We start from the raw sequence: 15,470 nt of genomic DNA, 5'->3' as shown, positions 1-15,470 counted from the left end.
CTACCAGTCATAAGTTTGGGTGTGTATGGGGTAGACAGGGTTAGGGGTATCATCTCTGGTGAAGGGGCTTGATGTGTCCATTCAGGGGCAGAGTGTCCTTTGGCCCCCACTGGACACTCTGCTCTCACCAGTGACTCCAGCAGTGGCCACACCTGGTACACCACTTCAACAGGCGGGCTAAAGCAGGTGAGGTTTAAACCAGGTAATACCTCAGTGAGGTAGGGACATGCCTGTCGCAGCATGCTAAGCCAACTCTGGCAGACTGGGTGGGTAAAATCTGCAGTGGGATCCAACAGATAGGAAGCCAGTTCTGTAACACTACATGGAGAGCACAGAAGAAGTCATGGTCATCCTCTGCAATTAAGGAAGACCCTTGTTTGTGACACATGTTTGTACCTAGATCTGGATGTCTGAGGGCAAGAGAGTGGAACTGGCCCAGTGAAACTCCTTTTCTTTAGTGGAAAACTCTCCTGCACAGGTTTCCAGTTCTCCTCAGACAGAATGGACACCAGTGATCATAAGTTCAAAGATGTCTGCCACAAAATAAACCTGGTCGTTCATCCCCAAATTTGCACTGAATATTTAAAACTTGCCACTGACTCTTAACTATCCAGAAACTCTTCCTTGTTCTATTATTAATTTGAGCATAAAAATGATCCTGAACTTCCGGGTCAGAATTTCAATGGAAAATGGGATTTTTGTCAACCCATATCTGGGCTGATGGCAATTTCCCACTGGATGCAGGCCAACCTGAAAGAAAGGGAAGAGGTGGTTCCAGAGAGGAAATTCCCCACTTCTTGGCTATTGTTCCAGTGATGGGAAGAAAGAGGATTAAGAAGTCATATTATACATACTGTAAATAAGCCCAGCACATCCTCGGAAGCACTTATCCACATTTATCCCATTTACCAACACCCTGGCAATTGAAATATTCACCCATATGCTTCTTAAATAGATAAAGAATATTTGCATTCACCAAATTTAAGGACAATGTGTTCCAATCTGCATACACCTTCTGGGTGAAAAATAATTTCCACACTTTATACTCTTGCTTTTCACCTTAAGCCTCTGTCCTCTGCCCCAAGGTAAAGTTTCTTACTATCCACCTTATCTGTGCCTCAGTAAATTCTGTGCACCTTAATCCAGTCCTCCTTTGGTTTCCTCTGCTCAAAGAAAAACAAATCTTGCTTATCCAGTTTCTCCTCGTAACTGGCAACATTCATCCTGGGTAACCAGCTTCAGGGCCGAACGGTAGTGTAATGGTCAGCACCAGTGAACCAAGTTCAATTCCCACCACTGCCTGTCAGGATGTTCGCCCTGGGGCCACCAGCTACTCCAGTTTCCTCCCACAGTCCGACTGGTAGGTTAATTGATCATTGTAAGTTGTCCTGTGATTAGTTTAGGGTGAAATCGGGAGTTGCTGGTCTATGCAACTCGAAGGGCTGGAGTGGCCTGCTCCATGCTGAATCTCAATAAATAAGGAAATAAACGAATCCTCCCCTGTGCAATCACATGATTCCTAGAACCAGACACATGCCAAATGTGGCTTCATCAATGTTTCAAAGTTTTACCAAGATCTCCTTACTCTTTACTTACTAATTTTATTTTATGTAGCAAGACTGCATGGAATAGGCTCTACTGGCTCTCCGATCCCCACTGTCCAGTAACCCCAACCACACCAATTTAACCCTAACCTATTTATAGGATGATCTACAATGACCAATGACGATGGGTCTTTGGACTGTGGGAGGAAAGTGCAACACACTTCACAGGGATGCTGGGATTGAACTCCAAACTGCGATGCTCTGAGCTGTAATAGTGTTGCGCTAACCGTGACACCCCTTATGTTGAATGTCCCAGCCAAGGAAAGCAAGCATTCTGTACAGTATATCTACCTCAGCACCCTGTCCATCTGTGCTGCCACCCTCTTTGAACAGGTAGAGTGAGATTCCTTTATGGTTCATTTCTCCCCAGAACCACCAACCCCGACTTGCACGGTAAATATTCGAATCTTAGCCGGACCTACCAAATTGCATTGACTTGCACATAGCACGGTTTAATCCCACCTGCCATCGTCCTGCTGCCCACTGTTCGCTCTAATTTTTTTAAAAACTGTGCAGAACAACCATTGCTCTGAGCAGGAAATTCTTACATGGCCTGAAAACTGCATTTTAGTTTTTTTGATACACATACAATGAACATTTAAAATGGAAATTGAAAAATCACACACTTTTCATTTTATTTATTAACTGAGGGCTATAATAAAAAACAACAAAGGGAGTTTTCTCAAACTTCTAGCTGTGTCCAATTCCAGCTGCGCGGCCACAAAGACTATGTGCGTGGGAGCATTTCAGTTACAGCGTGGCCGTGCACCCACACAGCTTAGCGGAACAGTGGTCCTGCTCAATACCACTCTGTCTCATAAGATGACTTACTATCAACGGCCCCACACATTTTCACAAAATGGTTTTAACTATTGCAGCCAAGGCATATTGCTCTACTCCTTAGCACCACAACAGCCTCATGGTATTGTCTGTTTTGTGTTCCCCTCGATCTCAGCCTCTCACCCTTACTACCCCCCACTAATGGATGCCATAGTAGTGTAGTGGTTAGCACATCAGTATTACATTTCAGGGCATCGAAGCTGTGAAATCAGTTCTAGAGCCCTCTGAACGAGTCTATACGGCCTCTCTGTGGAAAGTATGGCTTTCCCCTCAGAGGTCTGGTCTCCTCCACAGGCCAAAGATGTGCCAGGTAGGTTAACTGCTCATTGTAAGTTGTGCCGTGATTAGGCTACGGTTAAATCGTGGTTGCTAGGCAGAAGGGCCCGTTCCACACTGTGTCGCTGAATAAATAAATAAATCTTACAGGCTGAGAGTACAGAAATTTACCTTTGAAAAGAAAAACAGGACTGACAAGAGAATTAGCATAGCAGGTGCAGTTGCTCTGGAAAGCAAAGCCTTAGTTTGATCAAATCTTCCCCCAGAGGTATCAGAACAGATTGATGAAGGTAATGTAGTTGATATATTTGATGGAGACTTTAATAGGCATTTTGCACAGTGGAAAACTGGTCCAAAGAGTTAGAACCCAAAAGGGGTTGGCAAATTGGATTCAAAACTGGTTTGTAACAGGAGGCAGAAGGTATTTTTAGAAAGTAACGTTATGTACATGTAAGAGAAATGATTAGGAAGTTCTCAGAAAACATGGAAATTAGTGCTGTTGCTCATAATGATAAGACCATAAGATATAGGAGCATATCCTCTTCATCTCGATGAATGATTGCATTTGTTACATTAATGGCTAGAAGATCTATTTTATTGAACTGGAAAGAAATTAATCCTTCAACTATATTTCAGTGGTTTTCTCAAACTATCTCTTGTTTGAGCTTAGAAAAAATTAGAAGTGTTGTTTTTGATCCTTCAGTTAAATTTGAAGAAACTTGGAGACCATTTATTCAACATTTTCATATGAGTTAAACTGTCTTTTCCTAAACCTCACTTTTATTATCCTTATTTATTTGGATGGAGGTTATGGAGGTTACTTATTTCTTCTTAATGTAATTTATAATGCTTGTATTATTAGATCTTGTATTGTGCATCTCACATTTCAGTAACATAGTAAATACATTATTTGAGTAAACATTCTCCGTTGTTTAAATAATTCATTATAGTTAGATGTACGAAATTTGAATGGTGTATATCATTACACCTCCATGTCATACATGTACATCTTGCTTAAAGTAAAAACAAGCACACAAGTTATCTTCCAACTCCTTTGTTTTTCTTCCAATTAGTTTAATGTTACAAAACTTAACATAATTGCAATGTACTGCTGCTGCTGCTAAATAACAAATTTCACAACATATACTAGTGATATTAAACCTAATTTTGATTCTGATTCTAATTAAAGTGCTAATTATAACCATACATATACTAGATTATTATGAAAGTTTGAGCAGTTCACTAGAGAAGACAGTCAACACATTTATCTTGTCTGGCCTGTATGTAACACAGACCCAAAGCAAAATGGCTGAATCCCAATATGGCTGTGCCCTGAAATTGCCTGTCAAGTCATCCAGTTCAGGTGCAGTTAGGAGGCAGCAATAAATTATGGCTTTGCAGTGACATGCCAATTACATGAATATCTGAAAAAATAAAATGGAATTAACGAAAACCAATTTTATTTTGAAATAAAATTGTCAATATGATGAGCTGCCGAAGGAAGTGTTTGAGGCAGGTATAATAGTATGACGTAGGAAGCTGTGATAGGTACATGGCGGGGCAGGGCTTAGACAAATATGGCTGGACACAGGATATTGGGATTAACGGGATAGGCGCCATTGTTGGCATGGGCCGGTGGGCTGAAGGGCTGAATTCATGTCGCATTGCTCAATGACTCTAAACCCCTTTCTGTCTTACTTATTTCTGTCTAAAGCAAATATAGTTTTCAGCTATCTTTCTAATTTTCCCCTAAAAAAACTTTGTTCCACTTGGAGTTGGTTGTTTTTGACCACCTCCGACGAGCAGATTTATTTATTTATTTATAGCTACCATGTGGAACAGGCCTTCTGGCCCTTCAAGCTGCACTGCCCAGCAACCCCCAATTTAACCTGCGCCTAATCACCGGACAATTTACAATGACCAGTTAACCCACTGGCCGGTACGTCTTTGGACTGTCGGGGGAAACGAGAGTACCAGGGGGAAACCCACACATTCCATGGGGAGGATGTACAGATGAGGTTGGAGTTGAACTCTGAACTCTCACGCCTTGAGCTGTAATAGCATTGAGCTAACCGCTATACTACCATGGTGCCCAAAAACTTATTTCCAAGGTGCAACTTGCAAATTGTTGGACTTTGGGATAAGAAGATAGCATTCAAGATTTGGGATTCTTTATTGCTGTTCTTCAAAACACGAATGTAAAGGAGACAAAATGATTGTAACTCTGGATCAAAAAACACAATAAACGTAAATACTGTATAAAATGCATAATATTAGCTTATATACTTATGCTGATTTGAAGACACACACTCGATGTACGAACACTACCTCAGCATATTTTCCCCATTCTGCACTACATATCTAATTAAAATAGATTTTATACACTTTTTATTGTATTGTAATTTAGAACTTTTTGATCATTTTGAAATACATTGTATTGTTGCCATAAAACAACTAATTTCACGACATATGCCAGTTAAACAGGATTCTGGTTGATTCCGAGATTTACTTGTACATAAATGTATTTATTCCTGAAATACCTGCAGCAATCAATATGTAAGGGTCACGTAAAAGTGTAATCAATGAGCTCCCCTTTTGACTCTGGAACAGAACAAACAGATGACAAGTTTTTAAAGAATTATGGATGCATTAAGAAACAGAATTCTTTACTGTTGATAAAGTGTATGCTCAATTTCAAATAGTTCACGACTCTCATTCAACCGTACAGGAACATCAATGAATATAGCCAAACGAAAGAGCGTTACTTCAGCCCGCTCCTCTCAAGTTCAAGTTCAATTGCCATTGAACCGTACATGAGTACCCGGGAATACAGCCATAAAAGAGTGTTCCTCGGGACCAAGGTGCAACACACAGCGCCACCAGTTACACACCACACAAGGCACACCTCGCTCACGTAAGACAGCAAGCACAGACACATGGAGATGCTTACTTCTGGTTGTGGTTTGGAGGGCTGGAGGATGAAGAGCTGCAGGGCTGAAAAAGATGACAAGAATGTCACGTCTGCAGCCACCCAGTTGAAACAGCTGAATCCCTTCCATCACCGTTTCCTCTACTCACCTCCATCCAGCAGTACGAGTGCCGCCAGGAAAAGGAATGGGGCTGTCTTCCCCACAAATTCAAACATCACACTGCCAAAGGGTGGGCCCACTGCAACGGAGCAAATTGCACAGGATGTTTCAATGCTGAAGTGACAAATGTACATTACAGCTCGAGATGTCAGTTCTGATGTCTTCTGTAAGGAGTTTGTACATCCTCCCCATGGAATACGTGGGTTTTCTCTGGGTCCTCTGCTTTCCTCCCACAATCCAAAGACATACAGGTAGATAACTGGTCATTGTAAAAGAATTGTCCCATGATTAGTCTAGGGTTAAACCAGGGGTTGCTGGATGGCATGGGTCAAAGTGACTATTCCATGCTGCATCTCACTAAATAAATAGATAGATAGGTAGATAGATAGACATTTTCCCTTCTCTCACCCCTTCATTAGGGAGAAGATGCAAAAGCTTGAAAGCATATCCCACCCGGCTAAAGGACTGCTTCTATCCTCTAGAACAGACTGCTTGCACAATAAAGCTGTACTCTTAGTCTACTTGCACTCTTGATCTCCCTCGCCATGACCCTCGCTCCTTACTGTCTGCCTGCACTGCACTTTCTCCGTAACTGTAACACTTTATTCTGCATTCTGTTATTGCCATTTCTTCTGTACTAACTCAGTGTATTCATGTTCAAAATTATCTGTCTGGATTGTGTACTAAACAATGTAATTCCATCTTCCACTTCTTTACTCATTCTCCAAATCTGGCGAAGCAGGCTCTCTGCTTCCTCAACACGAGCTGGCCCTCCACCGATCTTCACATCTTGTGCAAACTTGGCCACAACGCCATCGAAACCATTGACATACTATAAAATGAAAAGAAGTGGTCCCACACCAACATTTGAGGAAAACCACAATCACTGGCAGCCAATCAGAATAGGTTCCCTTTGTTCCCACTTTCTGCCTCCTGCTAGTCAGTCAATGCTCTATCTACACTGGTATCTCTTCTGTAATTCCATGGGTTCTTATCTTGCAAGCAGCCTCATGTGTAGCACCTTGTCAAAGGCCTTCTGAGACAATGTTAGAATTACCAGCCAGACAAACAAGTCAGTAGGCCAGAAAGACGGCAGTAATGATTTGCCTTGGCCTCTGGTGGCTGTGCCCCCAGCTCCATAACTCTGTATGAAAAGCAAATGCAGCAATATTACTGCATCTACCTGAGATTAGCTAACATGATAGAGATCATCTTCTGTTCTACTAAAAATAGCTTTTATTACATTCACAATCATGTATTTCTTCACAAAAGTTCTACTTCAAAGTAACAGATGGAAAAAATATCATTTTTAATGAGAAATACTGTATGAAGAGGGGAAATCAGTGGCTTACCTGGCACTTTATTTATTTATTCATTCATTCATCTATCTATCTAAATGTTCATTTATTTATTTATTCAGTGATACAGCACAGTAAAAGGCTGTTCCAACCCAACAGGTCAATGCCGCCCAAGTGTCCAATTACCAGACTAACCTGTACACCTTGGGACCGTGGGAGGAAACTGGAGCACGCGGAGGAAACCCACAGGCTCACAGGGAGAATGTACAGACTCCTTACAGACAGCAGCAGCAATTGAACCCTGGTCACTGGCACTGTAAAACATTATGCTGACTGGTATGCTACCGTGACACCCAACTAGAATAAACCGACATTTTATGTAATCTTGTGACAATGAATCCTAAAATCTGGCATTTTGCATCTAACTCCATACTGCCTGGGCTGGAAATGCAAATGCTGAAATTGAGTCAAAGTACATAATTTGTAATATTTCCACCCTTGGAATTCACAACATTTCAGATAGAATGCATTCTGTGTTGGATGCTTCATTTACTAATAAAATGGAAAATTTGTGAAGCATTTATGAATCTGAAAGGCATAATTAAAATTCATTAAGTATTTATTGTACTCACAACATGTAATTTTCCCCTGTGCATTTGAGATACTGGATTCACCCACTCTTTTGAGTTAATACATTTTGAAATCAGCATTTCTTTAAAAATTTAAATTGGCTGCAAATCAAATCAAATCAAGTTTAATAATCATTCCACCATACATACAGTGTTTATAAAAAGTATTCACACCTCTTGGAAGTTTTCATGTTTTATTGTTTTACAGCATTGAATCACAGGGGATTTAATTTGTTTTTTTTGACACTGATCAACAAAAAAGACTTAATCAACATGTACAACATGCTGGATGAACTCAGCAGGTCGGGCAGCATCTGTGAAAACGAGCAGTCAACGTTTCGGGCCGAGACCCTTCATCAGGACTGAAGAGGGAGGGGGCAGTGGCCCCATAAAGAAGGTGGGGGGAGGATGGAAAACCAATCAGAGGAAAGATCAAGGGGTGGGGGAGGGGATGCAGGGAAGGGATGGGCAGGAGAGGTGAAGAAGGAATGTAAGGGGAAGCACTATGCATAGTAGAAGAAGGCAGAATCATGAGAGAGATGATAGGCAGCTGAAAGAGGAGGCAGAGTGAAAGTGGGATGGGGGAAGGGAGAGAGAGGGAATTACCAGAAGTTGGAGAATTCGATGTTCATACCAAGGGGCTGGAGACTACCCAGACGGTATATGAGGTGTTGCTCCTCCAACCTGAGTTTGGCCTCATCATGGCAATAGAGGAGGCCATGTATGGACATATCTGAATGGGAATGTGAAGCAGAGTTGAAGTGGGTGGCAACCGGGAGATCCTGTCTGTTGTGGTGGACGCAAGTGCTACACCTGTCCGTACACCTCCTCTCTTACCACCATTCAGGGCCACAAACAGTCCTTCCAGGTGAGGCAACACTTCACTTGTGAGTCTGCTGGGGTCATCTATTGCGTCTGGTGTGCCCGGTGTGGCGAGACCCGACGCAGATTGGGGGACCACGTCGTCGAGCACCTCCGCTCCGTCTGCCACAACACACAGGATCTCCCGGTTGCCATCCGCTTCAACTCTGCTTCACATTCCCATTCGGATATGTCCATACACGGCCTCCTCTACTGCCGCGATGAGGCCAAACTCAGGTTGGAGGAGCAACACCTCATATACCACCTAGGTAGTCCCCAGCCCCTTGGTATGAACATTGAATTCTCCAACTTCCAGTAATTCCCTCTCTCTCCCTTCCCCCATCCCACTTTCACTCTGCCTCCTCCTCCAGCTGCCTATCACCTCTCTCATGATTCTGCCTTCTTCTACTACCCATAGTGCTTTCCCCTTACATTCCTTCTTCACCTCTCCTGCCTATCCCCTCCCTGCTTCCCCTCCCCCACCCCTTGATCTTTCCTCTGATTGGTTTTCCACCCTCCCCCCACCTTCTATATAGGGCCCCTGCCCCCTCCTCCTTCAGTCCTGACGAAGGGTCTCGGCCCGAAACGTTGACTGCTCATTTTCACAGATGCTGCCCGACCTGCTGAGTTCCTCAAACATGTTGTGCGTGTTGCTTTGACCCCGGCATCTGCAGAGTACTTTGTGTTTAGAAAAGACTTAATGATTGACTTAACTGTACTCCAAGGGATATTCAGTGACTTGGAAATGTTCTTGAGTCCATCTCCTGACTTGTGCTTTTCAGAGTCACCATCTTTCCCGAGTTGCTTGAAATGTTCTTTTGTCTTCATGGTGAAGTTTTTGCCAGGATACTGACTCACCAGCAGTTGGACCTTCCAGATAGGGTGTATTTTTACTACAATCAATTGAAACACCTTGACCGCACACAAGCCTCCAAAAAATAGATCTCCATTTAACTAATTATGTGATGTCTAAAACCATTTGACTGCACCAGTGATAATTTGTTGTGTCATATTAAGGGGGGAGGGGCAAATGGGTGAATACTTATGCAATCAATTATTTTGTGCTTTATATTTGTAATGAATTTAGATCACTTTATAGAAATCTATTCTCACTTTGACATGAGTCTTTTTCTGTTGATCAGTGTCAAAAAAAGCCAAATTAAATCTATTGTGATTCAATGTTGTAAAACAATAAAACATGAGAACTTCCGGGAAGGGGGGGAGCAAATACTTTTTATAGGCACTGTAGATACAGCTGAATGAGTCCATGCTCCTCTAGGGCCAAGGTGCAAAACATTCAAAATAGCAAGCAAACATTCAGAAATGGTGAGTAACATAATTCAAATATCAATCAAAGAAACATATTCGCTCGAAAAACCATATATAGTCAAAGACCCTAAGTGACAATGTCCAGCAATCAGTTGTACAGTCTCCTTGCAGCGACAGACGCACGCAATCCAGCCTGTCATTCCAATGCTCAAACACATGAGAGCAGCACCTAAGGGCCAGGCCAGGCCCCAGCCGAGCTCAACCACGCTGTTGTGCTTCCATGTGTGTCACCTGGTCTGCAGCAGCAGGCAAGCCTGAGGCTTGAGGCCTAGTTCTCACAACAACTGAGGCTACTCAGCTCCCATGTCAACTGTCCCTCCACCAGACATGAGTAGCAGGCCTGCGGCAATTTATATAATCACTGCCCAACAGAGTCTTGCAATCGCAAATTAAATGTTCGAGACATCTTACAAAATTAGTGTGGTGAACTACATATACCTGTCTGGACACCCCCCCCCCCCAACACTGCTGACTGCTCCTGTGGCTCCTCCCACAGACCCCGGTATAAAGGTGATTGAGGTCTGAGCCCGGCCTCTCAGTCTCCAGGATATAGGTAAGGTGGTCAACCACTGCTTGTTCCTTCTTCTAGTCAATAAAAGCCGATATCTCGCCTTTACGTCTCAGAGTGAGTTATTGATGTTGCATCAATTAGTTTGTTCAACATTTCCCAACCAATGGTGATGAGAGTAATTGATAAAAAGAGCAGTATTGTGACAAGGGAAGTTGGTACAAAATAGCACTAGTTATAACCAATCAATCTTTGATTTACTTTATTTCAAAGAAGACTACTCATTGCTGCATATAATATAATCAGAAATATATTGAACTTTGTTATTTTTTTACTCTTAGCTCTCAGTAGAAATATCATTTCAGTCTTTTCAACCATAACAGTGTGCACTGGCATGCCTAATCAGCTTTCGGACACGACTGACTGCAGACTAACATTTCTTTCTTACCTTACTTGCTTCCTAATGCCATTAGACCTGTATCTAAGATCCAGCATTCAAGACAGGCTCTCTTCTCTCTGCTGCCATCAGGAAGAAGGTACAGGACCCTCAAGACTCACACCACCAGATTTGGGAACAGTTATTACCCCTCAATTATGAGGATCCTGAACAAGAGGGGATAACTTCACTCATCTCAACACAAAACTGGCACCACCACTTATGGACTCACTTTCAAGGACTCCATCACTCATGTTATTAATATATTTTCTTGTTATTTTGTATTGCACGGTTTCTTTTTTACAAATTGGTTGTTTGTCAGTCTTTGTGTGTAGCTTTTTTCACTGACTCCATTGTACCTAGTTGTATCTACTTTGAATGCCCACAAGAAAATTAATCTGGGAGTAGTAAATGATGCTATATATATATATATATATATATATATATATATATATATATATATATATATATACACACACACCTGTACATTGATAATCAAATTACTTTGAACTATTTAAAGATTTTTGAATCTGCCTGGGCAAATTAATTGCACAACCACATTCTGAGTCCTGCAAAAGTCCAAAGTTCAAAATAAATTGATTATCAAAGTACATATAGGTCACCATATAAAACCCTGAGATTCATTTTCTTGCGGGCATACTCAATAAATCCAAGAAACACAATAGAATCAAGAAAGACCACACCCAACAGGACGGACAAACAATGTGAAAAAGACAAACTGTGTAAATACAAAAAGAAAGAAAAATTAATGAGGATAATAATAAATAAATAAGCATTACAAATGCAGAACGTGAGATGAAGAGTCTTTGAAAGTGAATCGATAGGTTGTGGGAACAGTTCAGTGAAAGGCAAATGAAGTTGAGTGAAGTTATCCCCTTAGGTTCAGGAGCCTGATGATTGAGGGGTAATAACGGTTCCTGAACCTGGTGCTGTGGGTCTTGAGGGTCCTGCACCTTTTTCCTGATGGCCACAATAATAAGAGAGCAGATTTCAAAACTGGCATTAAGCTGCTGCAATTCTCAATAAACTTTTTTGAACAATGTACTCAAAAAAGCAAAGGAATATATTTTATTTCAGTTCAACTACATGAGTTTTCTCTCTTTCAATCTTTTTATTGATTTTCATATATACACAAAAAAACATAACATAATAATGAGTAAATTATGAATACAATAGACTTGAAATCACATTGATAATAAGATAACAATATCCTATTAAACATCAACAGAAGAAAATACCTTAATCAATCAAGTCCATATGATTATATATGAAAAAAAACAAAAATAACCATTAAAAGAGAGAAAAAAAAATTGAAAATATGTGAAAAAAAGTATATATTAAGAAAAATAAAACACTAAACTAAACTAACATGGGCAATAATAATAGTTTACAAGTATATGATAGTGTCAACAAACTCCGGAACTCCATACCTGAACATGAATAAGCAGAAAGAAGGTCTGGAAAAGGCCAAGTTAATTCATATGAAAATGTCGAATAAACGGTCTCCAAGTTTCTTCAAATTTAATTGATGAGTCAAAAATAGTACTTCTAATTTTTTCCAGGCTCAGATAAGAAATAGTTTGAGAAAGCCATTGAAACGTGGTAGGAGGATTTACTTCTTTCCAATTCTGTAATATAGACCTTCTGGCCATTAATGTTACAAAAGCAATCATTCGTCTGATTGAAGGGGAAAACTGATTACCATCTTCATTTGGTATGCCAAAAATTGCAGTAATAAAATGAGGTTGTAAATCTATATTCCAAATTGAGGAAATAGTAGTAAATATGTCCTTCCAGTAATTATGTAAAGTGGGACATGACCAAAACATATGGGTCAATGAGGCCACTTCTGAATGACATCTGTCACATTAAGGGTTAATATGAGAGTAGAATCGAGCAAGTTTATCTTTAGACATATGAGCTCTATGTACAATTTTAAATTGTATTAAAGCATGTTTAGCACATATAGAAGAAGAATTAACCATTTGCAAATTTTTTTCCCATTTATCTGTTGATATATTATATCGAAGTTCTTTTTCCCATTCTTGTTTAATTCTAATTGATATTTCTGGTTGTATCTTCATAATCATATTATAAATAAAAGCTACTAATCCCTTCTGACAAGGATTTAAGGTAAAAATCAAATCTGTAAAGTCCACCAAAGTTGAATTAGGAAAAGATGGTAAAACTTTATGTAAGAAATTTCTAATTTGTAAATATCTGAAAAAATTAGATTTAGGTAATTCAAATTTGTTGGAAAGTTGGTCAAATGACATCAAAGTATCTTCAAAAAAGAGATCACGAAAACATTTTATACCTTTCCTTTTCCATATGTTAAAAGCTTGATCTGTCCAAGAGGGTTTGAAAAAGAAATTAAATAAGATAGGGCTATCAAGAACAAAGTTTTTCAAAGTAAAAAACTTACGAAATTGAAACCAAATTTGTAATGTATGTTTAATAACAGGATTAGATATTTGTTTATTAAATTTAACTAAATCAGCAGGAAGACAAGAACCAAGAACAGAGAATACATGAGTTTTGATCTCGCTAATAATATTCTGTTCTGAGACTATGAAGCTCGCTAACAATAACATTCTTCAAGCCTTAAGAAGCAACTGCCAAAGTCATAACATTCATCTGTTTCAATCTTGTGCTAGACTCAGTCAGAGCAGTTCTGTGTGCACTGCCATTCAGTCATCTTGAAATATAAGTAGTGAAATTCAGAAGCAGGAAAAAATCCAAAGCAACACACACAAAATGCTGGAGGAGCTCAGCGCATCAAGCAGCATCTTTGAATTGAATAATTTTAGGCCAAGATCCTTCAGCAGAATTATCCTTCTTCAGGCCTGAAGGGTCTTGACCTGAAACATCAACAGTTCATTCAGTTCCATAGATACTGCCTGACCTGCAGAGTTCCTCCAGCACTTCGTGTATGTTACTTTGGTGAAGTCTATGCTTTTTTTAAAAAAAACCAAGAATCATGATTGACAAGAGGAATTTTTTCAAGTTCATAAAGTAATAGCTTAGTGAAACCAGATTGAATTTCCCAAACTCAGAGGAAGATGGAACCCAGGAGAAAGGAGGAAATGTCACAATTCTTAAGTCCTGGAAAGGACAAACAAGATAAAGGAAATGATAATCATGATATCATCGTTGTGACACTATCGGGATGTGTGAACAATCAATACATTCACCATTACCTTCTAAAAGGGAATTTAAGATGGGCACAGATTTCTGGACTTCAAAATCATTACCAATACAATAAATCAGAGGGTTTAAATAGGGAAGAATATGCATAATAAAAAAATCACAGATGAACTCAGAATTCATCCTAATACAAAAAAAACTGTAGGTTTAAATCTGTTTCCTTTTCCACAGATTCTGACTGACCTATGGAGTATTTCCAGCATTTTCTTCTAACACCCTGGATTATCAAAGATCATTTGTCCTGGTTTTCATTACTGATTAGTGATCAGCATAGGTATTTCAACATAAAAGCACCATATTTTTGCTTTAGAATGCTTTTCTAGAATTGCTTTCATTGTGAAAAAGGAATTCTGTAATCCAGCCATCAACCTATGTTATTCTTACTAAGGTGACATTGCCTGCAAATGGAACTCTTATTTATTTATTTACTTGTTTACTTATTTAGCGATGCAGGACAGACCCTTCCCACCCATCGAGCAACACCACCCCAGCAACCCCACAATCACAATTAACTGTAAATCACGGGAAAGTTTACAATGACCAATTAACCTACCTAATATGTCTCTGGAGTGTGGACGGTAACCGGGGAACCTGGAGAGAACCCACACATTCCATGGGTAAGACAGACAGATACATCTTACAGAATGCCGCAGGAACTGAGCTCCGAACTCCGGAACCCCCCTTCCCCCCACAAAGCCGTCATAGACATGCTAACTGCTACGCTACCATGGTGCCCTTTAATTCTTAAAATAAGTGAGCACTTCATAAAGGGTACTGACCCAAAACTCCCATAGCCAGGCCTCCTAATGCAATTCCCATTGCATTACCCCTCTCTTCATCATTAGTGTAAACGCTGGCCAGCATTCCCATACCTATAAGAAAAAAGAAAGTTTCACATCATGCTGAACTTGAATGTGTAAGCTACAATAAGACTTCGAGGGGTATAAAATGTGTCCTTATTTTAGCAATACAAATTTACTCTATGTTAACATACTTCAGTTTTAAAATAAAAATGGAACTTCAAGAGGAAAACAATGGAAGTTTCTTACCCTGCCAAGCACTGCACACGTCAATAGAAAATTATTTATGCAGGATTGCACCATTTAATGTTTAATTACAGGTAGTTTTCAGGTGAAGATCATTGACAAAACATCTCTTTTGCTTGTCCTTCATGTTATTTTACTGGCACTCTTGCAATTGCCCTTACCTGCCACAGAGGAGCAGGAAGAGCCTATCCCCTGCAGAGATCGGGCCAAGAAGAGCAGCACATAGCTCTTTGAGAAGGCAAACACTGTGGACAAAAAGAGAGGTTAGCATGTTATCAAATAACGTGAATATCGCATTTCAAAGATGCCCAATTCAGTAAATTGTG

General features: G+C 40.1%; 1 protein-coding gene across 4 annotated transcripts in view; it reads right to left on the bottom strand.

The window, feature by feature from the left end:
• slc18a2 (solute carrier family 18 member 2) overlaps positions 1–15,470 on the bottom strand; it is a 97,681-nt gene that overhangs the window by 24,999 nt on the left and 57,212 nt on the right. For all 4 annotated transcript variants that reach the window (XM_059947944.1, XM_059947942.1, XM_059947941.1 and 1 more), the window contains 5 exons: positions 15,306–15,389; positions 14,878–14,970; positions 5,799–5,888; positions 5,671–5,714; positions 5,261–5,321 (listed from right to left, as the gene is read on the bottom strand). In XM_059947944.1, coding sequence (XP_059803927.1) covers positions 5,261–5,321; positions 5,671–5,714; positions 5,799–5,888; positions 14,878–14,970; positions 15,306–15,389 — 372 coding nt within the window. The remainder of the gene's footprint in view (positions 1–5,260; positions 5,322–5,670; positions 5,715–5,798; positions 5,889–14,877; positions 14,971–15,305; positions 15,390–15,470) is intronic.

Source organism: Hypanus sabinus, chromosome 22 (genome assembly GCF_030144855.1).
Source record: "Hypanus sabinus isolate sHypSab1 chromosome 22, sHypSab1.hap1, whole genome shotgun sequence".
Taxonomy (NCBI): domain Eukaryota; kingdom Metazoa; phylum Chordata; class Chondrichthyes; order Myliobatiformes; family Dasyatidae; genus Hypanus; species Hypanus sabinus.
The sequence above is the reverse complement of the archived record's forward strand: the minus strand, read 5'-3'. Positions and strand labels throughout refer to the sequence as shown.